This window comes from Caretta caretta, chromosome 4 (genome assembly GCF_965140235.1).
Source record: "Caretta caretta isolate rCarCar2 chromosome 4, rCarCar1.hap1, whole genome shotgun sequence".
Taxonomy (NCBI): domain Eukaryota; kingdom Metazoa; phylum Chordata; order Testudines; family Cheloniidae; genus Caretta; species Caretta caretta.
The window spans coordinates 117591849-117609379 of NC_134209.1; the positions used below are offsets into that span (position 1 = coordinate 117591849).

Sequence of the window (17531 nt, forward strand, 5' to 3'; positions counted from 1 at the left end):
GCAATTAGGAGCACATTAAACACCACACGCATTATCCAGCAGTATATGCAGCACTAGAACCTGGCAAAGCGATACTGGGCGAGGAGGCGACGTCAGCGCGGTCACGTGAGTGATCAGGACATGGACACAGATTTCTCTGAAAGCATGGGCCCTGCCAATGCATGCATCATGGTGCTAATGGGGCAGGTTCATGCTGTGGAACTCCGATTCTGGGCTCGGGAAACAAGCACAGACTGGTGGGACCGCATAGTGTTGCAGGTCTGGGACGATTCCCAGTGGCTGCGAAACTTTTGCATGCGTAAGGGCACTTTCATGGAACTTTGTGACTTGCTTTCCCCTGCCCTGAGGCACATGAATACCAAGATGAGAGCAGCCCTCACAGTTGAGAAGCGAGTGGCGATAGCCCTGTGGAAGCTTGCAACGCCAGACAGCTACCGGTCAGTTGGGAATCAATTTGGAGTGGGCAAATCTACTGTGGGGGCTGCTGTGATGCAAGTAGCCCACGCAATCAAAGATCTGCTGATATCAAGGGTAGTGACCCTGGGAAATGTGCAGGTCATAGTGGATGGCTTTGCTGCAATGGGATTCCCTAACTGTGGTGGGGCTATAGACGGAACCCATATCCCTATATTGGCACCGGAGCACCAAGCCGCCGAGTACATAAACCGCAAGGGGTACTTTTCAATAGTGCTGCAAGCTCTGGTGGATCACAAGGGACGTTTCACCAACATCAACGTGGGATGGCCGGGAAAGGTGCATGATGCTCGCATCTTCAGGAACTCTGGTCTGTTTCAAAAGCTGCAGGAAGGGACTTTATTCCCAGACCAGAAAATAACTGTTGGGGATGTTGAAATGCCTGTATGTATCCTTGGGGACCCAGCCTACCCCTTAATGCCATGGCTCATGAAGCCGTACACAGGCAGCCTGGACAGTAGTCAGGAGCTGTTCAACTACAGGCTGAGCAAGTGTAGAATGGTGGTAGAATGTGCATTTGGACGTTTAAAGGCGCGCTGGCGCAGTTTACTGACTCGCTTAGACCTCAGCGAAACCAATATTCCCACTGTTATTACTGCTTGCTGTGTGCTCCACAATATCTGTGAGAGTAAGGGGGAGACGTTTATGGCGGGGTGGGAGGTTGAGGCAAATCGCCTGGCTGCTGGTTACGCGCAGCCAGACACCAGGGCGGTTAGAAGAGTACAGGAGGGCGCGGTACGCATCAGAGAAGCTTTGAAAACCAGTTTCATGACTGGCCAGGCTACGGTGTGAAAGTTCTGTTTGTTTCTCCTTGATGAAACCCCCCGCCCCTTGGTTCACTCTACTTCCCTGTAAGCTAACCACCCGCCCCTCCTCCCTTCAATCACCGCTTGCAGAGGCAATAAAGTCATTGTTGCTTCACATTCATGTATTCTTTATTCATTCATCACACAAATAGGGGGATGACTACCAAGGTAGCCCAGGAGGGGTGGTGGAGGAGGGAAGGAAAATGCCACACAGCACTTTAAGCACAGCACTTTAAAAGTTTACAACTTTAAAATTTATTGAATGACAGCCTTCTTTTTTTTGGGCAATCCTCTGTGGTGGAGTGGCTGGTTGGCCGGAGGCCCCCCCACCGCGTTCTTGGGCGTCTGGGTGTGGAGGCTATGGAACTTGGGGAGGAGGGCGGTTGGTTACAGAGGGGCAGCAGTGGCAGTCTGTGCTCCAGCTGCCTTTGCTGCAGCTCAACCATACACTGGAGCATACTGGTTTGGTCCTGCAGCAGCCTCAGCATTGAATCCTGCCTCCTCTCATCACGCTGCCGCCACATTTGAGCTTCAGCCCTGTCTTCAGCCCGCCACTTACTCTCTTCAGCCCGCCACTTACTCTCTTCAGCCCGCCACCTTTCCTCCCGGTCATTTTGTGCTTTCCTGCACTCTGACATTATTTGCCTCCACGCATTCGTCTGTGCTCTGTCAGTGTGGGAGGACAGCATGAGCTCGGAGAACATTTCATCGCGAGTGCGTTTTTTTTTCTTTCTAAGCTTCACTAGCCTCTGGGAAGGCGAAGATCCTGTGATCATTGAAACACATGCAGCTGGTGGAGAAAAAAAAGGGACAGCGGTATTTAAAAAGACACATTTTATAAAACAGTGGCTACACTCTTTCAGGGTAAACCTTGCTGTTAACATTACATACATAGCACATGTGCTTTCGTTACAAGGTCGCATTTTGCCTCCTCCCACCGCGTGACTACCCCCTCAACCTTCCCCCCTCCCTGTGGCTAACAGCGGGGAACATTTCTGTTTAGCCACAGGCAAACAGCCCAGCAGGAATGGGCTCCTCTGAGTGTCCCCTGAAGAAAAGCACTCTATTTCAACCAGGTGACCATGAATGATATCTCACTCTCCTGAGGATAACACAGAGAGATAAAGAACAGATGTTGTTTGAACGCCAGCAAACATACACTGCAATGCTGTGTTGTACAATGATTCCCGAGTACGTGTTACTGGCCTGGAGTGGTAAAGTGTCCTACCATGAAGGACGCAATAAGGCTGCCCTCCCCAGAAACCTTTTGCAAAGGCTTTAGGACTACATCTAGGAGAACCGCAAATGCCAGGGCAAAGTAATCCTTTCACATGCTTGCTTTTAAACCATGTATAGTATTTTAAAAGGTACACTCACCAGAGGTCCCTTCTCCGCCTGCTGGGTCCAGGAGGCAGCCTTGGGTGGGTTCGGGGGGTACTGGCTCCAGGTCTAGGGTGAGAAACAGTTCCTGGCTGTCGGGAAAACTGGTTTCTCCGCTTGCTTGCTGTGAGCTATCTACAACCTCCTCCTCATCATCATCTTCTTCGTCCCCAAAACCTGCTTCCGTATTGCCTCCATCTCCATTGAAGGAGTCAAACAACACGGCTGGGGTAGTGGTGGCTGAACCCCCTAAAATGGCATGCAGGTCATCATAGAAGCGGCATGTTTGGGGCTCTGACCCAGAGTGGCTGTTCGCCTCTCTGGTTTTCTGGTAGGCTTGCCTCAGCTCCTTCAGTTTCACGCGGCACTGCTTCGGGTCCCTGTTATGGCCTCTGTCCTTCATGCCCTGGGAGATTTTCACAAAGGTTTTGGCATTTCGAAAACTGGAACGGAGTTCTGATAGCACGGATTCCTCTCCCCAAACAGCGATCAGATCCCGTTCCTCCCGTTCGGTCCATGCTGGAGCTCTTTTGAGATTCTGGGACTCCATCATGGTCACCTGTGCTGATGAGCTCTGCATGGTCACCTGCAGCTTGCCACGCTGGCCAAACAGGAAATGAGATTCAAAAGTTCGCGGTTCGTTTCCTGTCTACCTGGCCAGTGCATCTGAGTTGAGAGTGCTGTCCAGAGCGGTCATAATGGAGCACTCTGGGATAGCTCCCGGAGGCCAATACCATCGAATTGTGTCCACAGTACCCCAAATTCGAGCCGGCAACGTCGATTTAAGCGCTAATCCACTTGTCAGGGGTGGAGTAAGGAAATCGATTTTAAGAGCCCTTTAAGTCGAAATAAAGGGCTTCATTGTGTGGACGGGTGCAGGTTTACATCGATTTAACGCTGCTAAATTCGACCTAAAGTCCTAGTGTAGACCAGGGCTTACAGAGCAAGGGAGAAACTTGGAATCCAAAGTGTTTCAACAGGTTTGTGAGATTCTAGGCATCCACAAAAGCAAACCCACAATCTGATGGGATGGTGGAGGGATCAATAGGACTTTGGAGGTTCAGCTGGCTACATTTGTAGATCACCACCAAAGGGACTGGGCCCAGCATATTCCATTCCTTTTGATAAAAGAAAAGGAGTACTTGTGGCACCTTAGAGACTAACCAATTTATCTGAGCATAAGCTTTCGTGAGCTACAGCTCACTTCATCGGATGCATGATGATGTTGCTTACAAAAGCTTATGCTCAAATAAATTTGTTAGTCTCTAAGGTGCCACAAGTACTCCTTTTCTTTTTGTGAATACAGACTAACACAGCTGTTACTCTGATTCCTTTTGATGGCATACAAAATAGCAATGAGAGTACAAAAAGTGTTCCCCATGTTTGGGCATGATCTATGGACCCCGGCAAACCTCTAGTATGGAGTTCCTGAAAAGGAACAAAGGGAATGGAACCCAAAACTGAAAAAACTCACACTTTTGCTGGAGAAAATTTGAGGATAGCCTCTGATAAAATGAAAAGCTTCTGTGGCATCATGGCATATAGAGAATCTTTTAGAAGCAAGGACCTAGTCTGGTTCCACATTCCTAGAAGAAAGGTAGGACCCCTAAACTGGATAAGCCTTGGGATGGACCCTATAGAGTACTGTCCCAAATAAACAAAGTGGAATACAGGATACAGTTGGATCCCAGGACTAAACCCAAAGTTATCCAGAAGGACCATCGAAGGCAATATAAGGGAGATAGGATTTCAGCAAGGTTACTCTCCAAATTGGAGAATGTAACTGTGGATACTGAGGCTGGGAATGTTGTGACAGTAATGAGTCCCATACCCAGACAGAATGGGCAGGGACTGTCACTGCCAGCAGTTCCACAGAAACAAATGACACACCTCAGGAGCACACTGAAAGGAAATCCATGGAGAAAAAAGCCCCCTAACAGATTTGGGTGGGAATAAAATTTTATGTTGGTGAAGTGAAACTACTCTGACAGAAAGACACTGTAAATAGTTATGCTTGGATTTAGTCTTGGGACCCAACTGCATTCTGTATGCCACTTCATTTATTTGGGACAGGCCTGTCTAGGGTCTATCCCAAGGATTATGTAAATAGCTACGCTTGTATCATTTGTAATAATTTGTGTTAAATTATTTGTTTTCTTCCTATTTGGAATGGGTTATTGGATAGCACCATTTTAGGCCTCATTGGGAGGATGAGTAAAATGGAGCTGAGGGGTGTTATGAGCTGAGTGAATGCTTGTTATGGGCTGAGTTAAAACCTCATTCAAACGGATGTGTGAACAAAGCCTTCATTTAAGAGCATTGTAGAGACATTTAAGGGGCCACAAAGTCTAAAACAAGGCCAATAAAGTCTGCCCAGAAACGAGTACCATGTGGACCGGGGGATTCCACGGGGTATTGTAACCAGGTGTGTGTGCGCGCAAAATGGTCGGGAGCTGAAGGAAGGCACAACACATACAAACTGAGAACACAAAAGAACAAAAAGAGTAGCAGAGGTAAAAAGCAAGAAAGCCAAGCAATATCCTGTGAGTATGGTGTGACCTGGGAAAAGCTAGAGAGAAAGCCTCAGGTTTGTTGGATAAAGAGGCTTTGGAGCAGTACGCTAAGGAACTTCTTTTGTCCTTGGTTCCTCCTGCAATCAGAAAAGGAGGACTTTGTACATTCCTTGTAAATAAATAAGATTGCACAACGAGAATACCAGACTCCATCGATTTCTACGTCCAACTGGAACAGCCTCAAGACCCCGAAATTTGACTAGCAGCTGGGGTTGAAAAAGAAGCAGAGAATATGATTTCCTCTCCCTATTTGTAAATGTATTTAGTTTTGGCTGCTACTGAAGCAAAGAATGTCACACTTTCTAAAGTTTAAGTTTACAGGTTGTTTTAATTCTTCATTCATTTTGCCTTCTGTAGAAAACAACTTAAATTACTGCTGTAACTTTTTTTCTATTTTCTGGTGCTTAACTGTGTAATTGTAGTCCTGAAATAGTATTCCAATGTATGGATCTGAAGAGGGACCTGCTATTTTTAGTGTTGGCTGAATATATGAGAATTACAACCCTGCTTTCTCCATTTCCATTAATCTTTCCAGGATGTTTATTTTAGAAGCCAAATCATAGGGCCCATTTGTGCCATTCAGGCACATTCCTATACTCCGGGTGCTGATCAGGGTTGGGTCTTGTCTTCACCTGCAGTTTAACTGTTTTTAGCATTGGTTCAGCCACATCTGTTGCTGACAGCTGTTTTTAACAAAGGCTAAATTACTGCATGTAAATAAAGCTTCAGTGTTATAAACATCTGTACAGACAGTTACCACCACGCTTAATTTGTAATGAAAGAGGTGCCGGGGCATAAGCAATTAGGTGCAGGGACTCAACAATTTTTTACATTAATAACTGATGGAACAAGCCCAGAGGTGCCAGGGCTATGAACTGCCAAGCCTAGAGGTGCCAGGGCTTGGTCCTGACACAAATTAAGCACTGGGCAGTTACAATTATAGCATGGATATAAGAAAAGAACCATGGTAGAGCCCTTCTAGCAAAAAAATGGCTAAATATTGCTCACGTTTGAGCCTTTCCTTTGACCAGGCCCTTTACAAAGTAAGGATATTCCAGAAAGTTGTTCTCTAAAGGCTATGTATGTAGGAAATATTTGCTAAAAATATCACTTGGCTGCTACCATCAATTCATCTCCAACTGTGGTAACACTAATGAGATTATTAACATGGACAAAGCTGTGGAGGCCACTGGAATTTTAAGTTCTGTATTGTATAGACCTGCTCTGAGCCATTATACAACTCAGGGATAGATCTACAAAGGGATTTAGGTGCCTAAATCCAGAAATCAGATCCTCAAAACCCCTGTGGAGTTGCCCCCTCACCCTGTAAGTGCCTAAATTCTTTAGCTGTCTAAATTTATGCCAGCAAAGTTCTCTGGGTGCCTAAATTTCTGCTGGTGGACACGTGTAAAGCCACCTCTGCCCTGAGGCTCAGCACCAAGCTCACATATAAACCCTGGCTGGAGTCTGAAACTAGATGTTCCCCTGCCTATACTGCCTATAGAGCCAGATCTGGTCCAGATCAGGGCCCACATCAGAGGAGGAGATGGTGGTGCTTCTTCCCCCCTTCTATTCAATATCCCAGTTGTTAGAGCACTCATCAAGGATGCAGGAAAACCATGTTCAAGTCCCCACTCTGCCTGTTCCCCCAGTTCCCCTGTCTCCCTGGGGAGTGTACTAACCACTGGGCTAAGGGGTAGGTGTCACGCAATTGCTCCTGTTGAAACTATTTCACTTTGTATAAATAATTAAGTGGTCATTGGGCCAGAGAGATAATGAGAATGTCTTGATAGCCCAGTAGCTAGGGCACTCATGTGGGAGGGAGGAGAGTCAGTTTCCAATCCCTCCTTCAAGGGCTATTTGTGTTCAACCATGGCTGAGGGAGAAAGTCACAGACAGTCACCGCCTTCTATAGCCAACAGGAGAGTGGGTTTGTGTGTGTGTGCAGGGGGGGAGAGAAAACCTGGATTTGTGCTGGAAATGGCCCACCTTGATTATCATACACATTGTAAGGAGAGTGATCACTTTACATAAGCTATTACCAGCAGCAGAGTGGGGTGGGGGGAGAGAAAACCTTTTGTAGTGATAAACACCCATTTTTTCATGATTTGTGTGTATAAAAACAAACATCTTCTGTATTTTCCGCAGTATGCATCCGATGAAGTGAGCTGTAGCTCACGAAAGCTTATGCTCAAAAAATTTGGTTAGTCTCTAAGGTGCCACAAGTACTCCTTTTCTTTTTGCGAATACAGACTAACACGGCTGTTACTCTGAAACCGTTCTATAGCATAGTATCATGACATTCATAAGGAAAACGTTCTCCTCCTCCCACACTGTTCAGGAAAATTATGGTAATATCCTGATAGCAACAACTGTGCCTTTACACGTTTTGTTATTAGTCAAGTTTTAACAGTAGTGTAGACATAGCAACTCGGAGGGCACACAGAAAATGATCTTTACACAGCTGGAAAAAACACTCTTGCTGTTTGAACAGTGTGTTTTCATTTGCCTGGAGCCATTCTCATAGTCCCATGCATGTCAGAACAACCCAGTCCTGTTAGACAAGCTGCATTAGTATATGTTAACTTCAGCATTAAAACAGCTTGCAACAAAATTGCTTAGCAATAGCAGCCCTCTAAAATTTAATTGCAAACATTAAAAAAAGTGTCTTAAATCTAGGTTTAGGGTTGGACTGGCAGCTTGTTTTCACCACCCATCACAGGTCCTATCGCCTACAAAATACATTTAAAACTGTTTTGCTATATCCAAATTCAAGGAGTAACTCAAGGATTCGGCCTCCCCTATTACTGAGGTAACATGAAAATGAGACTGGGGTGATCTCCAGAGGCATGAAGGGTTGAAAACTCCACTTGGTGAACAACCTCTTTCATCCCACTAAACAAGAAATCTTCGAAGATCAAGAATTTGGCAGAACACATTTTCATAATGAGGATGCCTCATAACACTAAGGTGTCTGGAGTTCCACAGGTACATCATTTATTTTTATTATTGCTTTTTTATGTTATTATTTCATTATCCTGAAGCACATTGAGCAAGTTGGGGTCGGGAGGAGTGAAGGAGGGAGAAGGTGGCAGAGGAGAGGTGCTATATAGCTAAATATATACATAAAAATATTAAATTTGATGTCTGATCAATGTCCAAGATGGAGAATACAACCTGAATACCCTAATTCCTTGAAGTAACTGCCCTCAGCAGCTGTTTCCAGGAAGAATATTACAGTAGCAGCCAACTCTGACTGCCTGATGTTATCAAGGGTCTCTGAAAATAGAATCATGTAGAGGCTGGACTTCTTAAGTGTTACCAAAAGATGTACACTTCCCCCATCCCTAACCTCTAGCTAAGTGAAACAGAAAGCATCTGAGCAAGTAACTTTCAGCCACCAGACAGGCTGATTAACAGAATTCTGGCCCACAGCTACCCACAAGTTGATTTAATAAAGGTCTTTTCTCATTCAGATGCAGAATGTAAATACTATCACTGCAATATTCACTTCCAAGTTTACTGTCTTCCCCAAGGGTAAGCACTGAAGCTTTGGAAACAATATTTCAAAGAAAAAGTGGACACTGCAGAGAAGCTGAAACCTAGTGTCATAGGGCCTCATCGTCCACTTCCTTGGCCCTTATGTTATTTACACCTGTGTAAAGTCAGTGAACACCTCCATCACCACATCAAAATAGTAGCAGTTTATATCTGTTTTGCACAGGTACAAATGCCTATAAAAAGGGTAAGGGAATGGAGAATCAATTCCACCGTCCTTAACATAGTAATTTACTTTAGTCATGATTTTCAGTGCTACTTTGAGAGGCTCCCACCTACAATGATGCAAGCACTGAAATGGAAAAGATTTCTTTTTTAAAGTAATATGTCAAAAAAGATTCTTTGCACAATGTATGAAAGTAATATTTCCAAGGTATGAAATCTAATGCTGATGCAAGCTGTGATCCAATCTGTCTCAGTGAATCTTGCAATATATCCTCACAAGTCATAAGCATATGATCCTATAGTTGTAACTCTTGCTTCCGGTTGTGCCCACTGTGTGCTAATTGCTTTCCAAATATAAACGAAGGCAAAGTCCCTTCCTTAAAGAGCATAGAGCATTAGGGTGACCAGATAGCAAATGTAAAAAATCAGGACGGAGGTGGGGAGGAATAGGTGCCCATATAAGAAAAAGCTCCCAAAATCGGGACTGTCCCTATAAAATCAGGATATCTGGTCACCCTATAGAGCATCAGAACAAAAAGTGGAATATTTTAAACCAACATTGAAATACGAGTGGCCCATTGGCATATGCCAGCAAAGGCTGAGCCCACAGTTTGCATGGAAACTTACAGTGCCACAATCACAAAAATTCAACTCTCTGATGAATAACTTGAGCAGCACTAGGCACCATGGAATTATCCTGTATTACACTGCCAAGTGTCTCATTAAACCGCTTCCACATTTTCTGTGTGGTAGAGCTAAACTTTCAGTAGTTTTCAATTCTACAGTAAAAGCAGTCACAAGTCTATTTATTTTGCTGGACTTAACACAAGGAGATATAAACTACCAATTGCCATGTGTCTACAAAGCATTGTTTGTACCTTTCCATCCATGACAGTACAGTGAAAGGGCAAGTTGTACTTGAAACAAGTACTGGAAAGCAGTAAGGTTTAGAGAAATCAAAATTACAGGGGAACGGGATAAAGTAAAATTGAGATGAAATGCTGGTGTGGAGGGGGGGGAAAGGGGCTTTCTCTGTAGAGAAAGTACCACTACCTTCATATGCAATTATTAATAAACACAATGAACAGCTAGACTATCATACATGTAAATTCTTTCCAGGTCTTTCATATTGTTTCCAAGGCAAGATATGGAAAATCTGTTTCATGCAGGCTGTTCACGCTTTCTTCTAAGTATCCTCTTTTTTTTAACTTTTCTACATATACACAATACTTTATAGTCACTCACCATGCTGTATAGATTTTTAGTTTTAAAAATGGCATTTTTTACAGCTAGTCTGATATTCAGTGCTAACTATGTGAATCAATACTATTTCATCACCTAAACATCTTAGTAGCAAGTATGCATTAACCCTTGTCAGCATACACTCTGAATAAATATTGAATATTTCTTTAAAATGTATAATCTGAGATAAAAGTTAAGACTTGTAAAGACAGAGGGGGCCAGATTGTCAGACAGCGTAAATCGGTGTAGCTCCATTAACTTTATTGAAGCGATACCCATTTATATTAGCTGTGGATCTGGTCCAAGAGTCTGTCACTTTGCTGCCCCATTCCCATAAGCGTGATAGAACAGGTAATAATTTAAATACATGCAAACAATGACTCAAACTCGCTAGGAACAAGTTTCTTCTTTGCTTTAGCAACAGTGACTTTGGTAGGACTATTGGCATGAATAAAGGGATCAGAATCTAGCCACAATGTAAAACCTCTAAACATCTCTTCATAGATGTGAATGGATGCTAAATAATGATATATTTTTTCAATTATATTGAGCCCTTGGGCCTCTGGTTGCCTCACAAAATAGAATCTAAAGCATGTCAAAACTAAAACATAGATAACATGAAATAATAAATAAAATGAATGTCTAAGCCAGTGCAGAAATAAAGCAAATCCCCAGTAATAACCCATCAACTCACGAACAAACAGAGATGCTGCTCTCTAACGGCAATAACCACACCAACTATCGTATAAAAGACTTCAATGAACTACCTGGCAGAAAGATACTTAAATAAAACAAGTTACAATTCTTAAAAATGGCAAAAAAAAAAAATCTTAATAATAAACAATGAAAATAAAACAGGCACCTACCAGTACTTAACCTGAAGCACATAGTAAAGAATCTCAAGAAAGGAAAAAGTAATGATATTAAAAGGCTTACTGATCTAATAGAAGAGCCGCTAATAAAAGTTCTTCTGATATCCGTGGACTTCTGTTTCCTGTCACATTAGTTCAGCTAACTATATTAGACTAATGTATTCCTTTTACCTCAGTATATTAAACTGAATTAGCATAAGACAATGTATCCTTGACAAATCGCCTGATACTGCAACAGTGCTGCACATAGACATTACACTATTATTTATACTAACAAAGTGAAATGCAAAGGGATATCTTTAAATAATGCTTTATTTATTACATTCTAGACTTTTTTCCCCACTATTGGATACTACTCTTCACTGTGCTGTATTTTAAAATCTCACCAAATAAAAGGTTCAGACAATACTTTCCACAGGCTATAGATAGCTGAGTTAATTCTTACTCTTTACCACTATTAAAATAACTTTTAGTTCCTTTTTAGGATTTGACAATAAAAAATATAGTGTCTTTCTAAAAATACTTATTGTGCCACAATGTATACATTTCTCCACAATGTGTACATTTCTATCCTCTGTTTTAAAATATTGTGAGTACAAATTAAAGGACAAAAGCTGAAAAGATTAAGAACTGAATTACACTGCATTGTACAATTCCACGTCCCTTTATGAGCTCTAGTTGCTGCTATCTCATGTGAGCTGCAAAAGAATTCTGTGGTGATTCTGACTTGCAAACTAAGGTAAAGTTTTTTAAAAAGGAGAGTTTGTCTGAGTGGCTTTTACTTACCACTTCTTCCTTCCCAGACAATAGAGTGAAGGGATCAACCAGGTATCCACTGAAACCTACAATATATATAGACGCAGGTATTGAGCAAAGTCTACTGTCATCACCACACACTCACATTCCTACCTTACACTCTGGAGGCACTGCCTACCTGCAATTTAATGATCTCAAATCAGCTCTTTCCAGTAGGGCAGTAACCAACAGTACTAAACTTCAAATTGTTTCAGGCTCATCATATTCTAGGAAAAAGAAAAGGAGTACTAGTGGCACCTTAGAGACTAACCAATTTATTTGAGCATAAGCTTTCGTGAGCTACAGCTCACTGAATGCATCCGATGAAGTGAGCTGCAGCTCACGAAAGCTCATGCTCAAATAAATTGGTTAGTCTCTAAGGTGCCACTAGTACTCCTTTTCTTTTTGTGAATACAGACTAACACGGCTGCTACTCTGAAACCTGTCATATTCTAGGAAATGTCTCATCACCATTAAAACAGAGTTGCTCATATGTTCCTGTGAATGCTGTAAAGTGGTTTGTTCCACTCTGACAAATTGCTGGGCACCTTATCATTCAGTAATCTCTCCAATAAGAATTTTCCAAAACTATTTTGTGGTTTCAAAAGTCTAACAAAAGGGTTCTGATTGGGATATGGTACTATTATTTGTCTATTCATCCACCTATTAATCTATCTGTCTGTTTCATCTGCCTATTGATCTGTCTAAGAAGAGAAGTGAAGGAGAATCAGATTAAAAAAAAAAAAAACAGTCTCATTGGGAAACCTGTAAGAATCCCTTTCAGAACAAAGGAGTCATTTTCATTCTTATCAGTGCTCAAGTGTTTCCAATTAAAGAGAAATTAGCATTTTGGCCATTGCTGGTGTGGTTCTCATTCTGACAGAGATTTAAAGATGTTAGACTGTTCCTGGCAATTGTATCCCGAAGTCTAGAAAGTAGGACAGATACGAAGATGCTTAGTACGATATAAAAGATTCATGAACTATACAAACAAATGACTAAAGTTAGACCAAGAGCTACTATACAGGACTGGGTTTGTAGGGAATCTGGGTACTGACCAGGCAACATCAAACATTGTAATTATTTTTTGCTTTACAGACCTACGCACTCTTAAAGAGCACCTTCATTTGGAAAAGTGACTACGTGAAGCAGTGTCTTACCCAAGAGATCTGCTTCGTTTGTGTATGCAGGTCATATCTACTGACAAAAATAGTTTGGTGACAAAACAAGTTATTGTTGCTTTTCACTCTTGTTAGCCTGCAGAGACAATACAGCTGACAAGGTGTGAGCGGGATCTTATTCTTCTTATACATTATCAGTTATTTACTAGAATTATTTACTAAATTCTAAGTTGTTAAATTCATGCCACGCTATGGAGGCACTGGGGTGGCACAGGAGTGAGTAGGACATAATTTGAAGACAAGGGACCTGTATAGGTGTAACCAAAAGCCTAATAACCTTTATTACTGATGATGATGCACTAGGAGCAAAGTATCCGGCTTTAATCTCAGATCCTAGATGGCGCTTGCAAAGTTGACTATTAAAAATACCTTTTTATTTGTAAAAAGAAAAGGAGTACTTGTGTCACTTTTTATTTGTGAAAGCTGAAAACACTTGAAATGGAAATAAATAAATGACAAAACCACACCTGGAAATCCATAATGCCATTTTTATAGTCACTTTTCCTACTAGAACTGCACTTTAATTTTGCATACAAAATAATTTTAATTGATTCCCCCACTTGTAGAAAAATACATATTAGAACAATTTAAAATAGGAAGACCCATGTGTTCTGTGAACTATGCATATATCCTCCTTTGGTTTTCTAGGTGTAAAACACCGGCTCTGATATTGGGAAAGTTATTAGATATTCAAGATTCAAACACATGGCCAGTTTTCAACCAGGTAGTTGCCTACCTTTTTAACAGTTGGTTTTTACTCAAGATACTTTGTTCTGGCTGTCAAACACAGAATGATTCTTTTAATAGAGTATACCAACCTTTTTAGATTTTAGGAGGGTGACCCCTCCTGGACCAGTATTTTGCTGTTCCAGAAACAATACCTTAAGCCTTTGAGCCAGGGGTTGGACTAGATGACCTCCTGACATCTCTCTCACCCCTAGTCATCTATGATTCTATCACCCTATTTGAGAGGAGTGGGGAAAAACATCTCGGGCAAGGAAAGATTCATAGATTCATAGATTCATAGATATTTAGGCCAGAAGGGACCATTATGATCATCTAGTCTGACCTCCTGCACAATGCAGGCCACAGAATTTCACCCACCACTCCTAAAAAAGACCTCACACCTATATCTGTGCTATTGAAGTCCTCAAATTGTAGTTTGAAGACCTCAAGGAGCAGAGAATCCTCCAGCAAGTGACCCGTGCCCCATGCTACAGAGGAAGGCGAAAAACCTCCAGGGCCTTCCAATCTGCCCTGGAGGAAAATTCCTTCCCGACCCCAAATATGGCGATCAGCTAAACCCTGAGCATATGGGCAAGATTCATCAGCCAGATACTACAGAAAATTCTTTCCCGGGTAACTTGGATCTTAGTTAACTAACAAATTCACTCCATGGATGTGGTTTTCTGTTTTGTTTGACCTGCCACAAGGTCCTGTGAGTTATTCTGTAGAAAGTGGTTACTCACAATTCAAGGTACTTGAAACAAACACCATTTGAAGTCCTTTCGTGTTTGTGTAGAAACCCCACCTCAAACAATGGCTCATTTACAGGCTGCCAGTAAGTTATGTGAGTTATGAACTCTGTCAAGACACTGTTATTGTCATCAGGAGCCTATAAAACAGTCGAGAAATATGTCTCACATGCATACATACCACAAAATGCTACAAGCTCTCTTACAACATCCCCAAACAAACTGGCGATACACAGGATTGCAGTGAGAGCAAGAAAAGTATAAATCCATCTGTCCCCAAGGGACAATATTCATTCCTGAGCATGGGCACATATGTTCCAGTAGAAAAATGTGGATCATATACAGTTAAAATAAATTTTTTTAAATCAATCTAAAAGTTGACTAACATAAATCCTAACAAAGACTCCACAGCAGCACAGGGCTTGTTTTTGTCATTAGTAACATTACAGGATCACACTGGTCATATTACTAGATATAGTCCCCATAGAATTATTATGCATCTTCAAGATATCCCTCTCACACCAGGAAGAAAATTACCTCTTATACAATATACCATTTAGTTTAATCTTTTAATGTTCCACAGATCAGAATAATATACTGCCATGCATTTATTACATAAATGAGGTAAGGCTGATGTCACTTTCTTTCACAGATAGCTATGTGGCTACTGTTGAGCATATTGTAAGATTCAGAGTTCCTGGACACAGTGTCCACTGAAACTTGTTCTGCCAAATTCTGGCCACTGATCTGTGTTTGGAAAGTGCATATATTTGGCCTAAAATGTCTTCCTTTCCTCCTCTTTCCCCTAGCCACCCACACTCCCAATCTTAAACAAAACAGTTGGCTATACGAAAAAAGAGCCCCATGCTGATTGCATTTTGGATAATGATATAAAAATTATTTGGTGCAGAGCCAGCCACTGTCAGCCTTGAAACAACCTGAAATAGTGCTCTTTCTTGACATCCATGGTACAGTTTTCAGGGTAGAATTTAACCCCAAATTATCTGTTTCATTTAAATACAGACTACTTTTTGGATGATATTTAAACAATTTTTTTGTTCAAAAAGGAAAGCACAGTACATTAAAGTTGACATGTATGAAATTCTGCATTCACATATGCTTCGGTATGAACTGGGAAATAATATTTAGACCAAATTCTGTCCTTGGTAGTATACCTGAGGTTTCCACTTCAGTACATATATGCCTCTGAGACCATTCTTACAGGGCAATATTCTACTTTTAGTTTCCCACATGACTTTACTGTCAGCTGGGTTAGATTGCAAAAATATACTGAGAGTAGTATTTGGCCCAGTATGTTTCTATTGTATTCAGAAAATAATAAGGGAGACTTCCTGAGGCTAATTTAAGACTATATAAATTATGTAAAGGCAACATAACCTAGTGGACAAAGTATCTGCATCATATTACACAGAGTAGTGTGTTACTAGGATTACCAACAGTCCCTTATTACAAGCGACATCCCTTATTGTTTCATCTCTGTACAACAAGATCAAGAGTTGCTGAGTGCTGCAAAAAAGCAGCAAGAAATACCCCTGGCGAATATAAGTAAGTACAGCTTATTAATTATTATTAATGATTATTATAATAATATTTGGTAGGATGGGTAGGCTGGGGTGCTAAGAAAACGGTATCTTATTTTTGAAATACAATGTTGGCAATCCTATGTGTTATGCAAAATGTAATTGCATTGTAGTTTAATGTTTTTAATCACATAAATGGTATCCAAAAATTCTTCAGAGTTATTGTAAATAATACACATACAGTACTCAATAATGTCAGAAAGAGAGAGCATTTGACAGGTATAGTCAAGGAGGAAATGTGAGATATGAAATGAGTGGGAGAGTCAATGAAGTGAAAAACCACAGGAAGGCTTTTCCAGATAATAAGAGGAAAGAAGGCTTTCACACCAAATGGAACAAGATTTTCTGATTGGACAGAAAGGAGGCCAGTGTTAGACAACCAGAGCACTAGGGGGAAATAGAGAGGATCTTTTAGCAACTCCATGATAGCTTTTAATAATGAGAGGACAAATTTGAACAGAATCCTGAAATAAATGGGGAGTTAGAAATAAAGTTGCTTGAGGATGGAGTTGATGTTGCATTTCTTTGTATATATGAGAAAGTGAATAGACGCAGTCTGCATGTGCAGGTCTCTGGAGAGTCAAATGGGCAGAGACATGCAATAGTCCAGGCAAGAGGAAAGGAAAGCATGGATACTAATTTCAGAAATGGAAGGCCTGGGTCAAGGAGGAAGTTAGAAAAGATAAGGTACATTTGATGATGATCTTCTCGCTCTAGAAAAGGCTCACAAAAAGGCTGAAGGTACTGAAATAGTAATGAGGAATAAGAAAAAAGCATAGCAGGCTGAGAAAATAACCAAAATGGAAGCCACAAAAGAGCTGAACTCCTGGAAAACTTATATCTTACACATTTTTATTAAGATTCCTATCAAAAACAATAATTAGATTATTTCTAACTCTTTTCTGAAGCAAAAACAGTATCCAATGATTCAGAACAATACTCATGAGAAATAAAGCCAATTTAGGAAAAGTTGTAGCCATGTGGATCCCAGGTTGTTAGAGAGACAAGGTGGCTGAGGTAAAATCTTTTATTGGACAACTTCTGTTGGTGAGAGAGACAAGATTTTTATACACAAAGCTCTTCTTCAGATCTAAGAAATGTACTGAGAGTGTCACAGCTAATTACTAGGTGGAACAGATTGTTTAGCATAAGTAGTTAACACATAGCCAGTCCTTGCCTACAGACAGCCCCGCAACCTGAAGCAAATACTCACCAACAACCACATACCACACAACAGAACCACTAACCCAGGAACTTATCCTTGCAACAAAGCCCGTTGCCAATTGTGCCCACATATCTATTCAGGGGACACCATCACAGGGCCTAATAACATCAGCCACACTATCAGAGGCTCGTTCACCTGCACATCCACCAATGTGATATATGCCATCATGTGCCAGCAATGCCCC

General features: G+C 41.5%; 2 protein-coding genes across 5 annotated transcripts in view; both read right to left on the minus strand.

The window, feature by feature from the left end:
* The window catches only part of SLC34A2 (solute carrier family 34 member 2), a 53196-nt gene extending 41170 nt beyond the window's left edge, over positions 1-12026 (minus strand). The window contains exons 1-2 of one of the 4 annotated variants that reach the window (XM_075127993.1): positions 12005-12026; positions 11857-11912 (exon numbers count right to left, since the gene is read on the minus strand). The gene's annotated coding sequence lies outside the window, so the exon portion shown is untranslated. Of the gene's footprint in view, positions 1-11134; positions 11180-11856; positions 11955-12004 lie in introns of those variants that run through there. The other 3 variants (XM_048848687.2, XM_075127992.1, XM_075127994.1) reach the window with 3 other exon arrangements.
* On the minus strand, positions 1512-3768 carry LOC125636102 (uncharacterized). Its single transcript, XM_048848688.2, has 2 exons — positions 2658-3768; positions 1512-2070 (listed from the first exon to the last, which is right to left on the minus strand). The coding sequence occupies exons 1-2, from the start codon at positions 3238-3240 to the stop codon at positions 1529-1531; spliced, it is 1125 nt and encodes a 374-aa protein (XP_048704645.2). The 5' UTR covers positions 3241-3768; the 3' UTR covers positions 1512-1528.
* Positions 12027-17531: the final 5505 nt, after the last annotated feature.

Excerpts from the sequence above, each read along its gene's own strand:
- LOC125636102 (XM_048848688.2), bottom strand. The coding sequence starts at position 3,240 with ATGCAGAGCTCATCAGCACAGGTGACCATGATGGAGTCCCAGAATCTC. Across the intron at positions 2,071-2,657 it reads AGGCGGAGAAGGGACCTCTG|CTGCATGTGTTTCAATGATC; the intron begins GTGAGTGTACCT and ends TTTCTCCACCAG.